Genomic DNA, 17,923 nt, shown 5'->3' with positions numbered 1-17,923 from the left:
ACGAGCTGACAGTTAAATTAAAATTACCTACTTCTAAACTGTGACTAAAATACTTTGGTGGCATTATGGTATATCCATTATAAAACAGGACTTCAGACAGTAGACCGCGTTAGCAAAGGTTGTTAGATTAAGCAGGAACTTAGGTCTTAACCGTGAACCGAACTTGCTCCATCATATGTTTGAGTATAGGTCAAGCAACGATAAGGGAAATAATTATTTTTAATTAATTTTTAATATTTTACTTAGTAACTAAGAATACTCAATTATCTGAACGGTCCTAAATAATATGTCGGCAAAACTGATTCACATAACTACTTAATTCATCCATATACTCTAAAGTCTAAACCAACCGCCCTGTGGACTGAGGACAACGGGAAAATTCCATCACGGTATGGCCAGTATATTTTGTAAGACGAGAATAATAGGAGTCTTTAGGTGATAGAAGGCGGGCGTTAGGGGGCAGTATAAATTATTTATTTTAGTTAAATAAGCGTCCTACAATTCAGACTACAAATAATATCGATTTTAGGAAGACACCCTTAATTTCGGACTTTTGGAACTTGTACTTTATTCTCCATGAAGTCTTTAACTTAATCAAGTCTGGTTCAAAATAATATATAGAAACGAAATGCGCCGTTGCTAGCGACCAATGACATCTAAGAAACAATGCGTGGCACACTATCTTCCTAGGGGTAACATTGCGATTTTAAAGACGGTATATTTTGTAAAAAAGTTTTTTTTTGTTAGTAAAAATATGTCTACGTTGACATCATAGTTGACGGCAACAATATAAGTTTTCTGATGTATCTCCGAAGTCAAGGGTCCAATAATAATGAAATGTATATGAGATCACACGGGAATCGCCAGCTACAAATAAAAAAATAATCATCAAAATCGGTTCACCTAATCAAAAGTTCTGTGTACTTAAAAAATAAAAAAGTACAGTTGAATTGAAACCCTCCTTTTTTAAGCCTGTGAAAAGAGCGGAATCGCGAATCCTCGCAGAAATAGAAACAAGAATGTTACAAGTTTTTATTCATATCACAGTGGCACATTATGTCTATCTTTTTCCATTGCATGAACTAATTTTGTCTACCGCACGGGAAACTAGACTCGGACCTCTGTTGTACGTCCTCAGTCGCTTTAAAATTTAACTTTTTAAAATTCGGCAACCGTCATTCAGGACAGACTTTTTACGGGCAACTCTATATCATCGTATTCACAATAAAACAGCGCTTATTTTTATGTTTGGTTAATAGATTAAACAAATAGGTGAAAATAACTACGAGCGAAATACCTGTTTACAACTGGCAACCCAAACGTTATGCCAGGAAAAGAATAGGCAACCCCTCCGTTTGCATATCGTATAGGCTGTGTACTTACCGTTAGTGTTAAATTTTTCGTAAAACTCAATGGTGAAATTAAAAAAAAAACATTTTACAATTTTTAATTAAATATAGCCTGGCCAAGATTTTATCAGGCAACCCATGTTTTTTATCATTTTAAATTACCTATCAAATAATTTTTATCCATTTAACAGATCGGTGAAGGTCGATGTTATATCGGATCCTCTACTAATCTGTTTGCTTTTAAATTTATCGTGTTTTTTTATATTTTAATTTTTCTCCCGAGGTTTGAAGACTGCAGCCTTCATGGTCACGGAAGGGATTGAGGTTGATGAATATTGTTACAGTAATGGAAATGAGAGTATTCTAAATATCAGGACGCCTATTGGGCAGCAGAACATATAAAAGCCGTGTCACTGAATTTAAAGTGGAGCGTAAGAAATTCATCCAATATAAAATATACTTATGATGTGGGATGTTGAAATTGAAAAACTCAAACTTGTTTTGTACAATTTTATTGTTAATCATTAATCGTTATATTCGTCATATTATTATTGTATAACCAACAAGCAACTCATACAGAGTAAAACCTTTTAGATCAACTAATTTCACGCAGAATATATTAAGTATTATAAAGTTATCGTGTCCCGGCAGATGCTAGGGCCACACTGAACAAAATGAATCGTATTCATAATAATAATTATTACCAGATTATTCGATATTTTAAAACAGCATTGACAACGGCCTCAGGCACTTGGTGAATTCATTCGATTTATTCTAGGGTAGTAGTAACGCTATTTTATACGATAGTTTTGGCAATATTTGTTTACTGATATAACGGGCACTACGACATTTATTTACATACAAGACACGGACGCGTTGACTTCGGTGCCAACTGCACCGGAGCAACCCTCCTCATGCCTCATCACTTAAGTAGTAAAGCGCAACTGACATTGTGCACTCATAAACACAAGTGTGTCCGCAGTCAAATTAAATATTAAGTGTGGCGCCAGCATCATAACGCCTGGTCAAAACTACTAGCAATTCATATTACATTAAAATCTGGTGTATTTCGGTTGTAACGGAAGCACGCTCTAAAAATAATCATTGGAAATTAGATTAAATGGTGAGAGAGGTATAAAACTGCACGTCGAATCTATAGCTCGAAACTTTGCACAAATATACACTATAAAATAAATACATAAGATTATGTAAGTTGATCAAGGTATTTTATGGAAACTTCCAATATGTTGCGGTCGAATCACACTATTGCGTATAATTTCAATTCATTACACTATGTGATTACATTCATGTGATTTCTTATATTTACGCAAATGTTAGACGTCGAAATAAAACCAGTTTTCAGATATTGCAGCCTTCAGTCCACCCCGAGACCATTAAGTCTGCAAAGTATTCGAAACGTAGGAAAACTAGATATAAAAAACCGCGATTTAATCCGAAAACTAGTTTTATGTCCATTTTGTGCAAGTCTTTAAATATCCTAGAAACATCTAAAATACGCGTCACAATAAAACTATCATATACCATACTAATACACATTCATTGTCGCGCCAAAGAGCGGAATATTCGAATCCACTACCGCGCCTTCATTTTTTTATAAGACATAAGGCTTCCTTGACACAAGCCTGGCGTATGAGCTTACTTGCAAACTCAGCAGGTGGGTGCCACGCAGTCAATGTGTAACCTAATTATAAAATACAAGGCCACCCCGGGGGGTTTTGTCATAATGAGCTATCGGATATCCACAATAACATTTATAGCATTGTTATAAAAATATTTGAATGACAATACACATTATTAAAATATTTAAATCAATTATAATCATTGTATTCAATACCTGTCTACCCAAAATACCGTGTTTTTACTTGCTAAGTGCATATGTATTTTAATCTCGAATTTAAATTAAAGCTGAAGAGACGACTATTACGAGCTGACAAAATCCAAGCTGTGGTTCGATATGAAGAATATAGCCATTGGCTCTTCTTTCCAGTCTAACATTGTACATTGCAACAGAAACTCAACTACAACAACACCGCGCATGGAAAAAAACATTTGACAGAACGGTTGAAAACATACAGTCTTACTTATAAAAAATCAGCTGTAACTCAAAACCCGCCATCTTGCCTCTTAATTAGGTTTAAACTAGGAGCCGGTGATGTTTTTGACAGCTGTTTAAGCAATTCTTAACCACCTCTTAACGCTAAAACAAGTTTATAAGTAAGACTGTTAATGTATAAGAAATTGTAAAAACAGATAATACTGCTATCCAGTAAGTCGAACAAGATTATGCGGAAACTTATTATTATTCAAATTGTAAATCGATATATTATCTCTAGTCAAAACTGATCTACAAACCTCTACTGCCCAGACGTCTGTAATGTTTCACGCATAGTCCAGAGCTTCGATACGCTACGCCGTTAGATCACAAGTACTTGAAGGCCACCTCAGCTGGACATGTATTCTGTACTTCATCCCGATTCGTAATTAAACATACATAACGGCAACAAAGGCGTTAGTAGTCCAACAACGCGAAAAATATTGATTTAATTCCAAAATTACTGTTTAGTGGTCATTTTTAACACAGTTATCAAGTAGGGCATAAAATATATTACAGTACAGTACATAATATTTAATTATGAATAGTGATGGCCATATTGGTAACATTTTTGCGTTTTGTTTGACAGAAAGTCGCTGAACAGAAACACTCAGCATACATTTTGTAATGTACTAAAAGTCTTTAATAATAACATTAGATCTCACTGCAAATGTTTTGCTCATATCTATTATAATTTCTACATTCCCTTGATTGCCTTTGTGAATATTAATTATGAACCAGGATATACGTTTATATTATAATTGTTAGTAATTGAATACCTACTACAAGTCGTGAGAAATAATAATGACTACATATTGAGATATTAAACTGAATTCAAACCAAGACACCATCCACAAATTACGTCACACTTTAAAAAGGGAGGAAGTCAACGAAGTGACATTACGTGACAGGGCCGATGGTCATAACTTTCATGACGGCACTTGACAAAGTGTTCATTAAATTAATACATAGAATAATAATTTTAAACAAAATAACTTCAAAATATATTCTATTTCTGGTTATGTATAACCTCACACCGATGGTGGTTCCACAAATGTGGCCACGTGAGAAATTCGTGTTACGTAATGTATGGACGGCGCCCAACATGTATTGGACTTATCTGAAGAACTAACTACTTGTTTATCCGCTGTATAGCAAATAGGTTATCCGTCAACAAGGTTTTGATTTTTGAATATCTATAAAATGTATAAATTATGTAAATCATTTTGTCACCACAATATATTAGGTATACCCATAATAATATTATAAACATGTTATATCATAATTTAGTAAATAGACACAAAATCTTTACAAAATATCACTTCAAAGGATGCTTAAAATACACGTCAGGGCCACGTGGCTGGCCTACGAGATCGGTGAAATTAATGCTAACCGTGCATGTTGGTAGGAAACAACTTTATTGCTTTATCTTACAAGATATTACACAAATAAAGAGTTCCTATACGTCAAACTATTAAAAATAGACGAGGAAGAAACCATGTGTAGCACCAAGTTGTTTTAATATTATCTCTATCGGGGATGGATGGAATATCGAACAGAGGTGGCACGTGAGGAAATAATTTGGCCACGCCTCATTTTTATTGTCGAATGTGTTGGTCGCCATTCCTCATCTATTACATTTAATTAATTGTAATGTTTTCCACCCGAATCTGCCTATTTATTCAAAATGATATAATAAATATAAAAAAAACTACAAAGAATATAATATGTCATATTGCTCTTCATAAGAATTAACAGCCCTTTTATCATAACGATTATTTTGTAATATAGTTTACAATCCAAATACCATCCGTGCACTTCAGATCACACAGTAACGAGTCATGTTACTGCAAATATCAGAGAAATATTATAACTACCTCGCCGATACACATGGTTCCTTCGCCGATTTACTGGACAACACAATACACATATTACTCTTTATCGTCAATTAAATTCAAATTCATTTAATACAGATTACAGACAGACATACATACGCCAAATCACAAACGGACTTCACAGAGCTAACTTTACACTGTCGCCGAATTCGTTCGCACACTGAACACGTTCTGAGACAATACAGTGTAACATAGTACGCGCCAATGTTAAAATACCATGTTGTGTGATCTAAAGTCAATTATACAAATATTTCTCCAAGGCAATCCAGAACGACGCAGTGGGCTGCAGAAAATGTTCCATAAATACAAACCCTTTGAAAGCGTACAGTTTTTTTTGAACTAAAAACAATACAAGACTCTTAAATAAGGGGCAGTCCACGTGAAGCGGACACGCAAACATTTTATGTCTCAGATTTTTGTAATATTTGATTATGTTATACCTGTATGTGCGCTTGATGCACATACAAAATATTTTTAAAGTATAAAGTCTGGTTAGCGAGTTAAAGGACTTTGAAGTTTTGACTGGCTGGCTGGTATACCCCACTTCGAATCCCATTATCAAGTTTTTAAAAGTTACAATAAAGTAAATAAAGCAATGAAATAAATACTTTTTTAAATGAGATTTTTTTTTGTATCTTTGGAAAAAGGAATTGTTTTTGAAAAAAAAAATTCACAATTTAAGGCGCCAGAAAGTGCGAACTAGTAAAAATTGCCGCGCTTCGGAACTGTAACCGGTCTAGCTCCTAAACGACTTCTCAGCCTATTATGAAATTTCGCAGGGATTATATATACAATACCAGCTATTTTTAGAACAAAAAATTAAAAATATATAAATATGCCAACATTGTGAAATTCAAGTTTTGAAACTTTAAAAATAAATAAAAAAAAAATCATTTTCCAAACATACAATAAAAAAGCTCATTAAATAAAGTATTTAATATACTGCTTTATTTATTATATTGTAACTTTTACTTTTACTTAAACTTGATAATGTGATTCGAAGAGGGGTATACCAGCCGGCCAGTCAAAATTTCAAAGCCCTTTAACTGGGTAACCAGACTTTATACTTTAAAAATATTTTGTATCTGGATCGAGGACACATACAGGTATAACATAATCAAATATTATGAAAATCTGAGACATCAAATTTTTCTGCGTGCTCGCTTCACGTTGAATGCCTCATAAGCATCATTATAAATGGAAGTATTTCTGGTGCACCGGACTGCGAAAAAAAAGGTGATGCTGTGAAATCGATCATATACTGCCTATTCGTTTCAGTTTCAGCAAATATGCCTTTTAACTTCCGCAAGAAATCAGATTTCAAGATTCAGAATGTTTAAAATAAAAATCTACGGTGATAAGAAGGATTATAAGAAAGGAGAAAGGCTTTTTGGAAAGCGGTTTATTTTAAATCATAACTTGCTCGTTAAAATCTTTGAATTTGATATGAATTCTTTAATACCATAATTTTTTAACTAAAACCCATGTTAGCAAATATCACATGTTCAGTCACATCTACTGACTCTACAAATAGGCTGAACATAAACGAATTTCAGAACCACAATATTTTTCGCTGTCCGCTCACTTGATATACTCCCTAGGTGTCATCCATTATACTCGGAACACCCTGTATTTATTATGAGACCATTAAGGCCGATTTAAGAGTTTTATCTTGATGGCTTATATTTATGAAACATCGCTTTACGGTCCACTATGGGACTACTTACAGTGCTTGTGACAGTCTCATATTGAATACAGACAATTCACTCATTTCAAGAATGATATACAGTCAACCGAATGCCTACATATGTCAATAATATAAAATATTTATTACTATTGATGTTCGTCTTAATTCAATATAATAGTTTTAGAATTGCGTAACGGCAAGTTCAACGAATTACAATAAAATGTCTTAAGGTCAATGCTAGCTAAACGCACTTTTGTGAATGTTAATAATTATTGCTGATAATAATTGTTCGTAAACACATAAACCTCACGTACTTGATGTCGGTATTGGGGCGACTGTTGTTGGCGTAATATTGTTTTCCTTGTTTGTGCTAGGCGTATTCGGATGTACACTCAATGATACATCGGATGTCTTACATCAGGACGCGTCGGGAGAAAGCAATGGGTCTATCGAACCGATTAACAGCTTGGTGAGGAAGCTCTGGAAGCCAGGGTTCCCAGAATTTGTAATCTGAAACGAGCAAAATATAATTAGTATAATGTTTCGGCTAATTTTAAATGGTTTTTCCGTCGGTTTTAGTTTCAGGCTATCACGTCTATGATAATGTCTTATGACCAATAGTGTTCGTTTAGAACGTTCGAGTACACAATAGCAATACGTAGCAAGACGTTTCTGCTGTTGGCGTTTTATTTGGGCTAAATATCGTGCGAAGATATTACTTCCTAATTTCTATTTCTAGATAAATAAACCAAGTTGCTCAAAATGCTCATAACTCAATAGTCATTTATATTTCTTCAATTCTTATAGTTTCTATTTATGTATTCATAACTTTTTCTCACAACAAATGCCCGTAGCAGCAGACATGAGTGCAATCAACAAAAAAAGCTCGCACACGCCCATCGGCTTTACAAATTCCAAAATGAAATCTAATTTCTTCACATTAGCAAAGATTGGGAGATATATGTATTATGCATATGTAATGACCCGAAAAGCAGTTTATACATTAAAGTCCAACTATATTTGCAAAAAATGTAAATCATCGAAGAACGTTGTGTTGAAATTGCCGTAGAATTGTGCTCATATTTAATTGGTACTATATTGTTCATTCTCGTAGCTTGGTCCGCGTGCAGACCTCTCGGATTAAAAAATCCGCGGTCTTTATATTAATCGAGAACATAGTGTATCTGTGTACTTACCAAACTATATTTAAATCTGTTCAGTGGTTGGAGAGGTCTATTATAAACATCAAAAAATCTCCAAATTATTATATTGCCACAGTTTTGTTATAGTTTCATTATGTTGCCATAACTACATGTCTACTTACACACTACTTGCTTTATTATCAAACAAAGAATCATACTCATCGCGTTATTTTTCGTATTCTGAATGAACGAATGTGTCACTAAAAAAGAATGAGTTTATAAATACCTTGTTTTCTTCAGTAGACGATAGCATGGCGATTTGATCCCTTAATACCTGTAATGTAGATTAATTATTCATTTTGGCACAATTTCAAATAATACAACTAAATGAATGATAGAAAATGTAAAGGATCGTAACCAAAGGGTTATAACTATGGTTATAACGAAATACGATAACTGAAAATATAAGATCCTTGTCCAAACTTTAAAGCATTGTATTTTGTGAAGTATTTGCAGAATATGTTATTATGGCGGTTAACTCGACAAAATATAATAATTGTAGAACGGAACGTGTTCAGAATGTGGCCTTAGTAAGTTGCCTTTATAGATTAAAATGGTAATCATAGTATGAATTACTATGGAGATCTTATTTTTATCTGTTTATTTCCTGTAATGTAATGCAACAATAATATGGAGAAAAGTTGATTTAATAATTTAGTCGTTAAAAAATTATTATGTACTACTAACACAAAATTGATGTTTGAACTATGAACTGTTTAACATGGGTCAGTAAAAGGTACAAAAAGTTTTGGAGACACACTTTAACGTTCACAGTTTTCTTTTATAAAATCTTTGAATACAGACAATAATATCAATGATTTAAACAAAACCATTATAGGTTTCAGTTAATCTTGTTTCTTAGAAGGTTCAATAGACAATAGTACAAACTGAGAATAAAATACTAGAAACATAAAAAAAATTACAAATGAAGTTTCGACAAACACAATTATTATTAATACTAATTACCTTGTTATTGTCTTCGTTGAAGGCAGACATCGAAGAAAGCATCGCGACTTGTTCTCTCAGTACCTGCAATGTTAGTTTATGTTATTAGCATTGTGTTCACCAGTTGGCATCTCGTATTTCAGAATGTCGATAGGTAGAACACCCGCGGAGTACATTTCTACCGCTAAGTTTATTGTAAAGCATTGTGCCCTGTTGTGTTCCAGTCTGAATGATATTGTAGTCGTCATTTCTGCGCATAACAAATGCTTTCATTCGTTCGGCTGGCACTGGCACTGTGGCAATACTAGACAGCTGTGAAGTATGAAGGAATGCTCAGTCCATTCTACAAGTTCAAGCTCAAATCACTTAAATGCGATGCTGAGGCAATGAATCTTGTGATATTGAAAAAAAATATTACAGACTTCATTGCCTCAAGCATAACTTAGGTCATGAGAATATATTTCTTATATTTCCAACTGCTCTCTATCTTTCTATTTATCAAAAAGGTCGAATTCAAATACACTATTTACCCATGACCTATGTTATGCTTGAGGCAATGCAGCCAGTGATTTTTTTTAAGAAAGGAAATAAAATATTCCAATCATTTAAAAAAAATACAATTATTACCTGTTTCGTATCCTCAGTAATATTCAAGAAGCTACTGCCATTGCCAGGAATTTTTGACTTTTGCGACTAAAAAGAAAAGAAATAAAGTTTAATATTTAGTAAACATACATTTGAATTAAATTTTCACATAATTTGATACTTTCGTGTTTAGTCTCCATAATTTGTATGTTGACAAATGAAGTGTGTTATAAATATGAGTTTGATTAGACTCGGTCCATACGTTGTGTTGCCACATTGAAGGCCTCAGTACACAAACGCGTCACAGGCCTCGTGTAGCCATTAATGCGGTAAAAGTTTTGCTGTGCGGTGCTGCAACGCTTCGTATAAAGTCTTTGGAAATTAACCCGGTTCAGATTATATATGCTATGCTATATTTACGAGTTTGAGATTCACCGTGGCATCAGAAACAGCTCGAAGAATTAAGGATGTGTATGGCGCTGGTGTCGCAAAAGAAAAAACGGTACGTTTTTTAGTTCCAAAAATTACTTGTGAGCGTTTGGTGAGCTAGTGGCAGTATCGTTAATTACAACTTTCTAAAATCTTTCCAAATGATTACGGTAGATATCTATTGTCAGCGATTGCAAAGCATGATGAAGGAACTTGCTGCTAAGCAACCGAGGCTGGTCAATTGCTTTAGGCCTCTGCGGGTCCTGGACAACGCTAGACAACATACTACAGAACTGACGGCCGCTGACCTAAAGGAGCTGCAATTGGAATGTCTGCAACATACACCGTACTTCCCGAACATTGCTCCAACAAATGACCATTTTTCCTGTTATTTGGATAACTTTTTACAAGGAAAAGAATTGAACTCCGATGTGTCAGTTCAAACAACCTACAGAGAACTTATTGATTTTCGTCCACACTTTTAGGAAAGAGAGCAATTAACTCCTTATGAGATGACTAAAGTGCATAGGTAACAACAGTGCATCCTTTGATTAATTATATTTTACAAAAAAAATCTACTTTGTATTCCACCTATACAAAATGCCAATTTCATACGTAAGGACCTAATATTATAAACCAGTAATTTCTGTAGAAACAGTATAACACATTACTATAAACTCAAGTCAATACATTAGTAACAGGTTAAAAAACGGGGTGATGTCATTACTGTGGTTTACACTATAGAGTACTAATAAATATATTATAATAGGTATAGTTTTGTTTGATACAATATAAAATTTCGAGAAGTAAAGACTTACAAAATAGATTCTTGTATTTTAGAAATTTTTAATGAATATTAAATCACACTTTCGCAAGGTTCCCCGTTTTAAATGATAATTAATTATAATGGTCCCTTAATGATGTCAAAAGCTGTCCATTTCGCGCCATCATCATGAGCAGTGTAGCTACAAATAATTTACGCACAAAGTCCTTATAGAGTTCATGGAAGTACGGTTTGAGAGTTCCTTTAACTGACCGCGCGTTTTCAGCGCTGCTGTCCATCCATATTATAACAAATACACGCGAGACTGTACTCGCAACTTTAATGCGCTATTAAGAGTTTTACTCTTGCGCTGTTTATTTCGCGGCAAATCTTATGGCTTTACAAAGTGGTGCGGCTAAGGTGTAGGCGACTGTAATTGTCATTAAGTTCATAGTTACTACAATACGCCATATTGTTCCGCGGGAATAATACATACGAAACGGTTTCTATAAACGCAAATACTTACCGCTGACTTTATAATCGATGTTAACACCGTCCAGAGTCTCTGCGCCTTACTGTTAATTAAAGTTATCTTGTTGTTCAAGTCTTCATTGTTTTGCCTAAGTTTTTTCGTTTTAGTAATAATGAGTTGCGACCTGTAAAAAAAATGTTTTAAGAAAAAGATTTTTAGTAAAATATTTAAAATGATTGCGCAATAAAAATATTACATTCGAGGTACATATTAATATAGTATTATATAGTCAAATATTCGACTCAGCGAATCGGAGTGCCTTTAGCATTATCAGCCTCCACCATTAGAATAAGTATAACATAAGTATTATGCATCTTTTTCAACATGCCAGACGTATTGATGCAATTTATAATTTCATACAGTAATATTTCTATATTATATCAACAATATGTATAGGTATAAAAAGCATAATAGTCGGTTGCAAATAAAAGCAGATAAAAATAGACATTATGATATGATAAGTACTAGACCTTGTTTCGCGTAGTTCTAAATAACTATTGCTAGGCTTTACCAAATAATACCTGAACTCATTAATATCGCAATGCTTGCATTTCTTAGTCGGTTCACTGCAGTCGAAGTCGCGCGGTGAGCTGCTGACTGGAGACAAAATCATCAAGCTATATTGACAATCGCTTCGCTTTTGTTTGTAGGCATTATTTATTGTTACAATAGTTCAAATATGGCCGATCCTCACACGCCACCAGTGGTCCTGACAGCGTGATCAGATATCGAGTAACGCAGGAGCAACAAAACACAAAGATCCAGGATTCATCCACCAAGTAGAAGCAAAAACATAATTTAACTGTATTGAAATTTTATACACAAAACATTAACTTCCATGAATATTCAAAAATAATAATAAGCAAACATAATGTTTTACGGAATCGGATTTCAGGATATTATTAAATACTGTTGTCAATAAACGATCAAATAAAAACAAATATACTAGTGCTTTTGATAAGGAATGAGTTATGAGAATATGAAACACATACACTTTAAATACTTCGCTATTAATAAACGAACATTGATGGATGACATTAACTATTATTTAATCAACTTTTATTTTTTATAATACATACAATAATGACACATAAGCTCACGCCTTTATCCCCGGAGGGTTGGGCAGAGGCGCAACTGGTGCATCCAGTTTTCGCTGAGCTTATAGCCTCACGTCAGTCTAAAGATAGAATAGCGGGCGCGCCTATCACTATATCGGGCACAAATTGTAATCCCGAGTAACTCAGATGTGTTTACTCAAAACGCAATATTCAGACGCATTTATGTTACGCGTCCTGAGAATCGAACCCAAAACTACGCGGTACACAGCCTAATTAATTAATTACTAGATTAATGAGGATTGTCTTATGAGAGTCATTAAAACAGTTTTAAATAATACAGTATCGAAGACCCAAGCCAAGTATATAATATGGACAGAATAAACCGATACATGATGACAACCGCTCATTCAGTGTGTTGTTTGTTATAAAGCTGAGGCGTTCGCTTAAAATAACAGATGGAATATAGTTTTGTGAAATTTGATTGGAGACATGTGACGTGGTGATGTATGGTACAGCGCGATTGCGTTTCGCTACAACTTCGGTGTAGACATACAGGAGATGATGACCCACCGCTACGGAAACTAATGCTCCACGAAAGGACCTCAAACACCCAAAAATAAGAGAAGGGGAAATAAAGTGACAGCGAATAGCGAAAGTACCGGGAAGAGTGTCGGACGACACTGTCCCGGCAGAGTCCAGAGACCCGATGCGGGAGAGCTGTCGGAAACAACTTAAACTTAGCTTGAAAATGTCCGCGGGGAAGAGTTCACGAAATAGATTCAGTTGTACGATAATTCACTAACTTAAAAATATGTTGAGTGCGCAATATAAAAATATTATACTTATGGTAACGTAGAGAAACCTTAAGATTTAAATTAGTTACAAATCCAGGTAAAGACATCATAACACTGTATGTTAATAATTATTGTTATTTATTAGCATTGCTACATTATTAATGTCGCAGAAGAAACAATTGTGAACTTATCCCCATTACCTTCCATTAAAGCCAGCAGCACATACATACATGATTCTTGTCGGGCTCTGTTTATAAGTGGTGACGAACACGGCCTTGGTTGTTTTTTTAACCCAACGTGATAATCAAGCAAGTGGGTCCACTAACAGTAGAATTATTATGGATGCACACCACCGACCGAGTAATAGGAATTCTGAAGGAAAGGGGTGTTCGGACTATCGAAATATCACTAACCTTAGTGAGATAGTAACAATGCGTCCAATAGAGTGGACTCATAATGTATTATGCTCTGAGCAAATTGAATGATGAGCCAGAACTATTAATGCGGACGACGGATTGTAAACGACAAAAGCACGCGCAGGCGATTGCCTACAAGGGACAAGCTCACAAGCTGGTACATTAAACAAGTCAATGAAATATAAAAAATAAATATGTTTAAATGATATTTACAGTCATCCATATCTGTCCATTCCCGCTTTAAAGGGTTACTTTCAGGCACATTAACTGTGCGGAACACGTCGCCGATCGTGGTCCTGGAGTCAACACTCGCGGCTGGGGCACAAGTTATTACAGGCAGTGGCGTGACACTACAACAGAAATGTATATTAGTTAATAAAATATGCCGCAAATGTCTTTACCGTCAGGTTGTTTAGGGAAACGTAAACAAGTGCCTAGGGAATAGGGCGTTCAAGTATTATGTAACGCAATAATGGGGGTTTTGTAAAAAGTTACGATGCGTTACGAGACGGGAGGGAGAGAGGAGGATCTCGTACAAAGCATTATTTTATTTTATATTTTAATAAAAACAAAATGGGGAATTAAAAATCTCCTGATGTTGGCAATCCTTTTCGTTTATGATTTATGGGGAATACTTAGCGTAACATAATGATGGCTTAAAGATAAAAATGGTCACTGGAGTGTTACGTATCGTTAAAAATTGCGTTACGTAATAGTTGAGCGCACTCTAACCACTTTTCAATAAAATAATTTAGCGAAATAAAGAGTATGTAGTTTATCTGTAGAAGTATGTAGATAGTATAGATTATCTGTAGTTAGAAAGATGGTTAAAAAAAATGGAATATTTAAGATGTATAACATACTTGTCAAGTTTTGGAGGAGGCGGTTGATGACTGTCGGGGGCCCGGATTGTATTCACGGGCGAAGCTGTAATATGTCATTAAGATTTGAGTTTTACGTCATCAATAAATACATAACTTATTAAATAAAATATCATAGTATGTCTACCTTCAGCTGGGGTCGGCGTCTGAATATTATTATTTTCTTTTAGGTGACTAAAAGCATGCGGCGGCAGATATGCTGTTCTCCGAAAAGATTCCCTTTCGAATACCGTTGCGTGAACGAATCTACAATTACGTCTTTTACAACCTGAGTTTTGAAAATCATTACAAAATTTGTAGACATTGTCCAACTGTGATAATATCACTTTGTGGACGAATATACACGACGCGCCCCTATTACAGGTGCCGCGTATAAAATTTCGGCACATAATTTCCTCTCCCTCTTTTCCTTTTTCTTCCTTAGGCTGACTATTTTTGATGTCAGTCACCATCTCTTCAGATTTACTAGTATGGTACGACATATCTGACGTATTTACTAATTCACTATAATCTTCATCATCACCATCGTCATCATCATCTTCTACTTCTTTTTTTGATGTAAAAGTCGGTGGACTATCTGGTGGGGGTGGATTTGGTGGCAAAGGTGGATGAATATCTCCATGATTGCCGTTAACTTCTTCCTGTGAATCGTTGCTGTAATGCTGATCATCATTACCATTAGGTGTTGATGGATTACTAGATTCTTCAAATTTAGATTTAAGATATTTTTTCATGTGTTTAAAGTTCGGCGAAGGCCGAAAGTTGATTGCCTCATCATCATGATGCGTCTTATTATTTTTGTTATCTGTAACAAATATTTTATTTCAATCCTTTCCTTTGTATACAATCAAATATTTTTTTAAATACTATAATTTTGGTCTTATTATTGTCAACATTAGCTAATCTATATACAGGGTAATTTACATTGCGTTGCTAAATGAATCCACATACTTATCTATTTGGAAATAACACTTAACAATTAGTTTCTTGATCTGTAGATGTAAAATAAAAAAGTGTAAGTTTCGAACAAAATAAACATTAATAAAAAGTAATTTTAATTTTATGCGCTCCAATGCCACTACTACTACTCTAAGAGAATTCGTTGCAGTGGCAATATCATACTTTCAGTCAGAAATGCGCTCACGCTCACGCCATATTCGCATTAAACTACAAAATGATCAAAAAATCTGAAAACTAAAAATAGGATTTTTGGTGAAAAATTCGTTATTAATGGTAATTGTTGGCACAATGTCAGCAAAGGTGAAGATGAGTAAGTAGTTTCATTTAATAACGGTTTCAAAATAACCCTGTATATAAAATAAAGTTATAACTATTTATAACTCAAGAATGGCTGTATCGATTTGGCTGAAGTTTGGTAGGAAGGTAGCTTAGAACCAGGAAACAGACATAGGATATTTTTTATTGCATTCCCGTGGAGATGGGACATGACATAAATATGGTATAACAAAACGAAATTGATATGGAGATAGTTTAAGACCCTTGGAAGATTATAGGCTACTATCCTGGGAAAATATACAATGGGACTTTTATTCTGGAAAAATTTCACGCAGGTGGAGCCGCGAGCAAAAGCTAGTTTTTCATAAATTGGGCACTAACGTTTGCTACATGGTTTCCATTTGCATAAGCAATATAAGTGCACACCCAAACATGTTTTTTTGTGAACCCCATTCAGCAAGAGAAAAGAAAATATAAAAATTAGTAAATGTATCAAACACATTCAAACATTTATAGGTTTTATTTAAATAAAGAAAATAAATTGATTCAGTTTGTAGCTATGGTTCATTTTGCACACTAAAGTTTTTTCGAAAAATTATAAAATATATTTTTCTCTTTGAACCCAATCTATTTGTTTTTAACTCAAGATATTTAAAGTGCCTTCCTGAGCAAATTACTAAATCTTTATTCCCTACTAAGCGGTGCACAAGTTATAGGTGGAAATATGCAACAATTAATGAATAATAGGGAATGAATTACACAATGTTCCATTAGTGTAGTATTTTGGTATATTAACTGTCATCAAAACCAGTTTTAGGCTATGTAATACCCAATACCTTCGCCTTGGTAAAAGTGAAAAATTTTGTATAACAAATTTCGATAACAAAAAACTAGTTTTCAGTTTCTCGCATATTTATTTAAGTATATTAACTGTATAAAAATATTTACATTAGTTTAAAAAAATAATTACGTATTCCGCTTTAAAATGGTTCTGTAACAAGTCAAAACAAAAACTAACACAATTAGTACAAGTTTTGAGCCTAAAATTCTATTAGGACATACCAAATCCTAGGCAATGAAAATAAAATTGTTTATAACCAACATTTATTTACAGAAGTCGATTACACAAGTAAATAGTGTCACGTCTTTATTTATTTAAGTAGAATACTTTTTAACTTCTAGTAATTATTGCTATAATAATTAGTATTATATTATTATGGAAAACTATACATTAGTTTAACGTTTATAATAATAATTATTCACTATTAAAAAGATAGTAAAAGTTACTAATCTCTTCTTTCCTTACATGCCAATTTTAATAATCTTATGAAATAAAATTAAGCAACAGCACGATAAAGGCAACACTCAAATACAATGATATGGTTAGAATACTATATCGTTTATATCCAGTAGTACAATTATTATTGAGTTAATGAAAACAAAAGAATAGAAAGTTATAAACCTTTACCTATCTCCGAAGTTTGCATTTATTATGCTTTCGTAAATAGTCACTCGCGCTTTTAAACATATAAACTGTCAGGCACACTATCTTAGTGATTTGTCAAGATTTATTCAGACATAGGATTTCAAGTTCAGTGGTTCATTAAAAGGGCACTGATGTGACTGCGTGTTACACCATCAGAGACCAATAAACTAGATACACCATTACACAAACTGAATGAAATAAACAAAATGGCTTCCAATGTTTTTTCCTTGCCGTGGATACATGTCCTTTAGCCAGAAACTAAGTAATAGCGTATACTGGTATATAAACACGAACTCAACAATTTATCTGTAAATTTTAAATAAAAGGGCGTTCAAGTATAATCTATACATAGCCAAATACTATATTTGAAAGTTATATGCCTATTTTTTTATGATAAATATTTTTTTCAGCCCGACTAAAAGTAATTGGACTCTCTATGCAATTTCCTGATAATAGAATATTTAAATTATCTGAACATAATCAAGTTTTCGTTTTATGTTTTATAAAATGTTCATGAGTTTCCTATAAAAGTAAAACCAAAAACCAAAGACT

General features: G+C 33.8%; 1 protein-coding gene across 1 annotated transcript; it reads right to left on the bottom strand.

The window, feature by feature from the left end:
• Window positions 1-1,845: 1,845 nt before the first annotated feature.
• LOC115451353 (protein cps3) lies at window positions 1,846-17,589 on the bottom strand. The gene is made up of 10 exons (XM_037443957.1): window positions 17,354-17,589; window positions 14,777-15,454; window positions 14,632-14,695; window positions 13,982-14,118; window positions 12,022-12,097; window positions 11,495-11,624; window positions 9,819-9,884; window positions 9,213-9,275; window positions 8,473-8,520; window positions 1,846-7,554 (listed from the first exon to the last, which is right to left on the bottom strand). The coding sequence occupies exons 1-10, from the start codon at window positions 17,370-17,372 to the stop codon at window positions 7,462-7,464; spliced, it is 1,374 nt and encodes a 457-aa protein (XP_037299854.1). The 5' UTR covers window positions 17,373-17,589; the 3' UTR covers window positions 1,846-7,461.
• Window positions 17,590-17,923: the final 334 nt, after the last annotated feature.

This window comes from Manduca sexta, chromosome 27 (genome assembly GCF_014839805.1).
Source record: "Manduca sexta isolate Smith_Timp_Sample1 chromosome 27, JHU_Msex_v1.0, whole genome shotgun sequence".
Taxonomy (NCBI): Eukaryota; Metazoa; Arthropoda; class Insecta; order Lepidoptera; family Sphingidae; genus Manduca; species Manduca sexta.
This window is presented reverse-complemented; position numbering and strand designations above follow the sequence as displayed.

Bases quoted from the DNA above. Each gene is read 5' to 3' on its own strand.
- LOC115451353 (XM_037443957.1), bottom strand. The intron at 14,696-14,776 runs GTAGACATACTA...GACATATTACAG, and splicing joins GACGCCGACCCCAGCTGAAG to CTTCGCCCGTGAATACAATC. The intron at 9,276-9,818 runs GTAATAATTGTA...CTAACATTGCAG, and splicing joins TTACTGAGGATACGAAACAG to GTACTGAGAGAACAAGTCGC.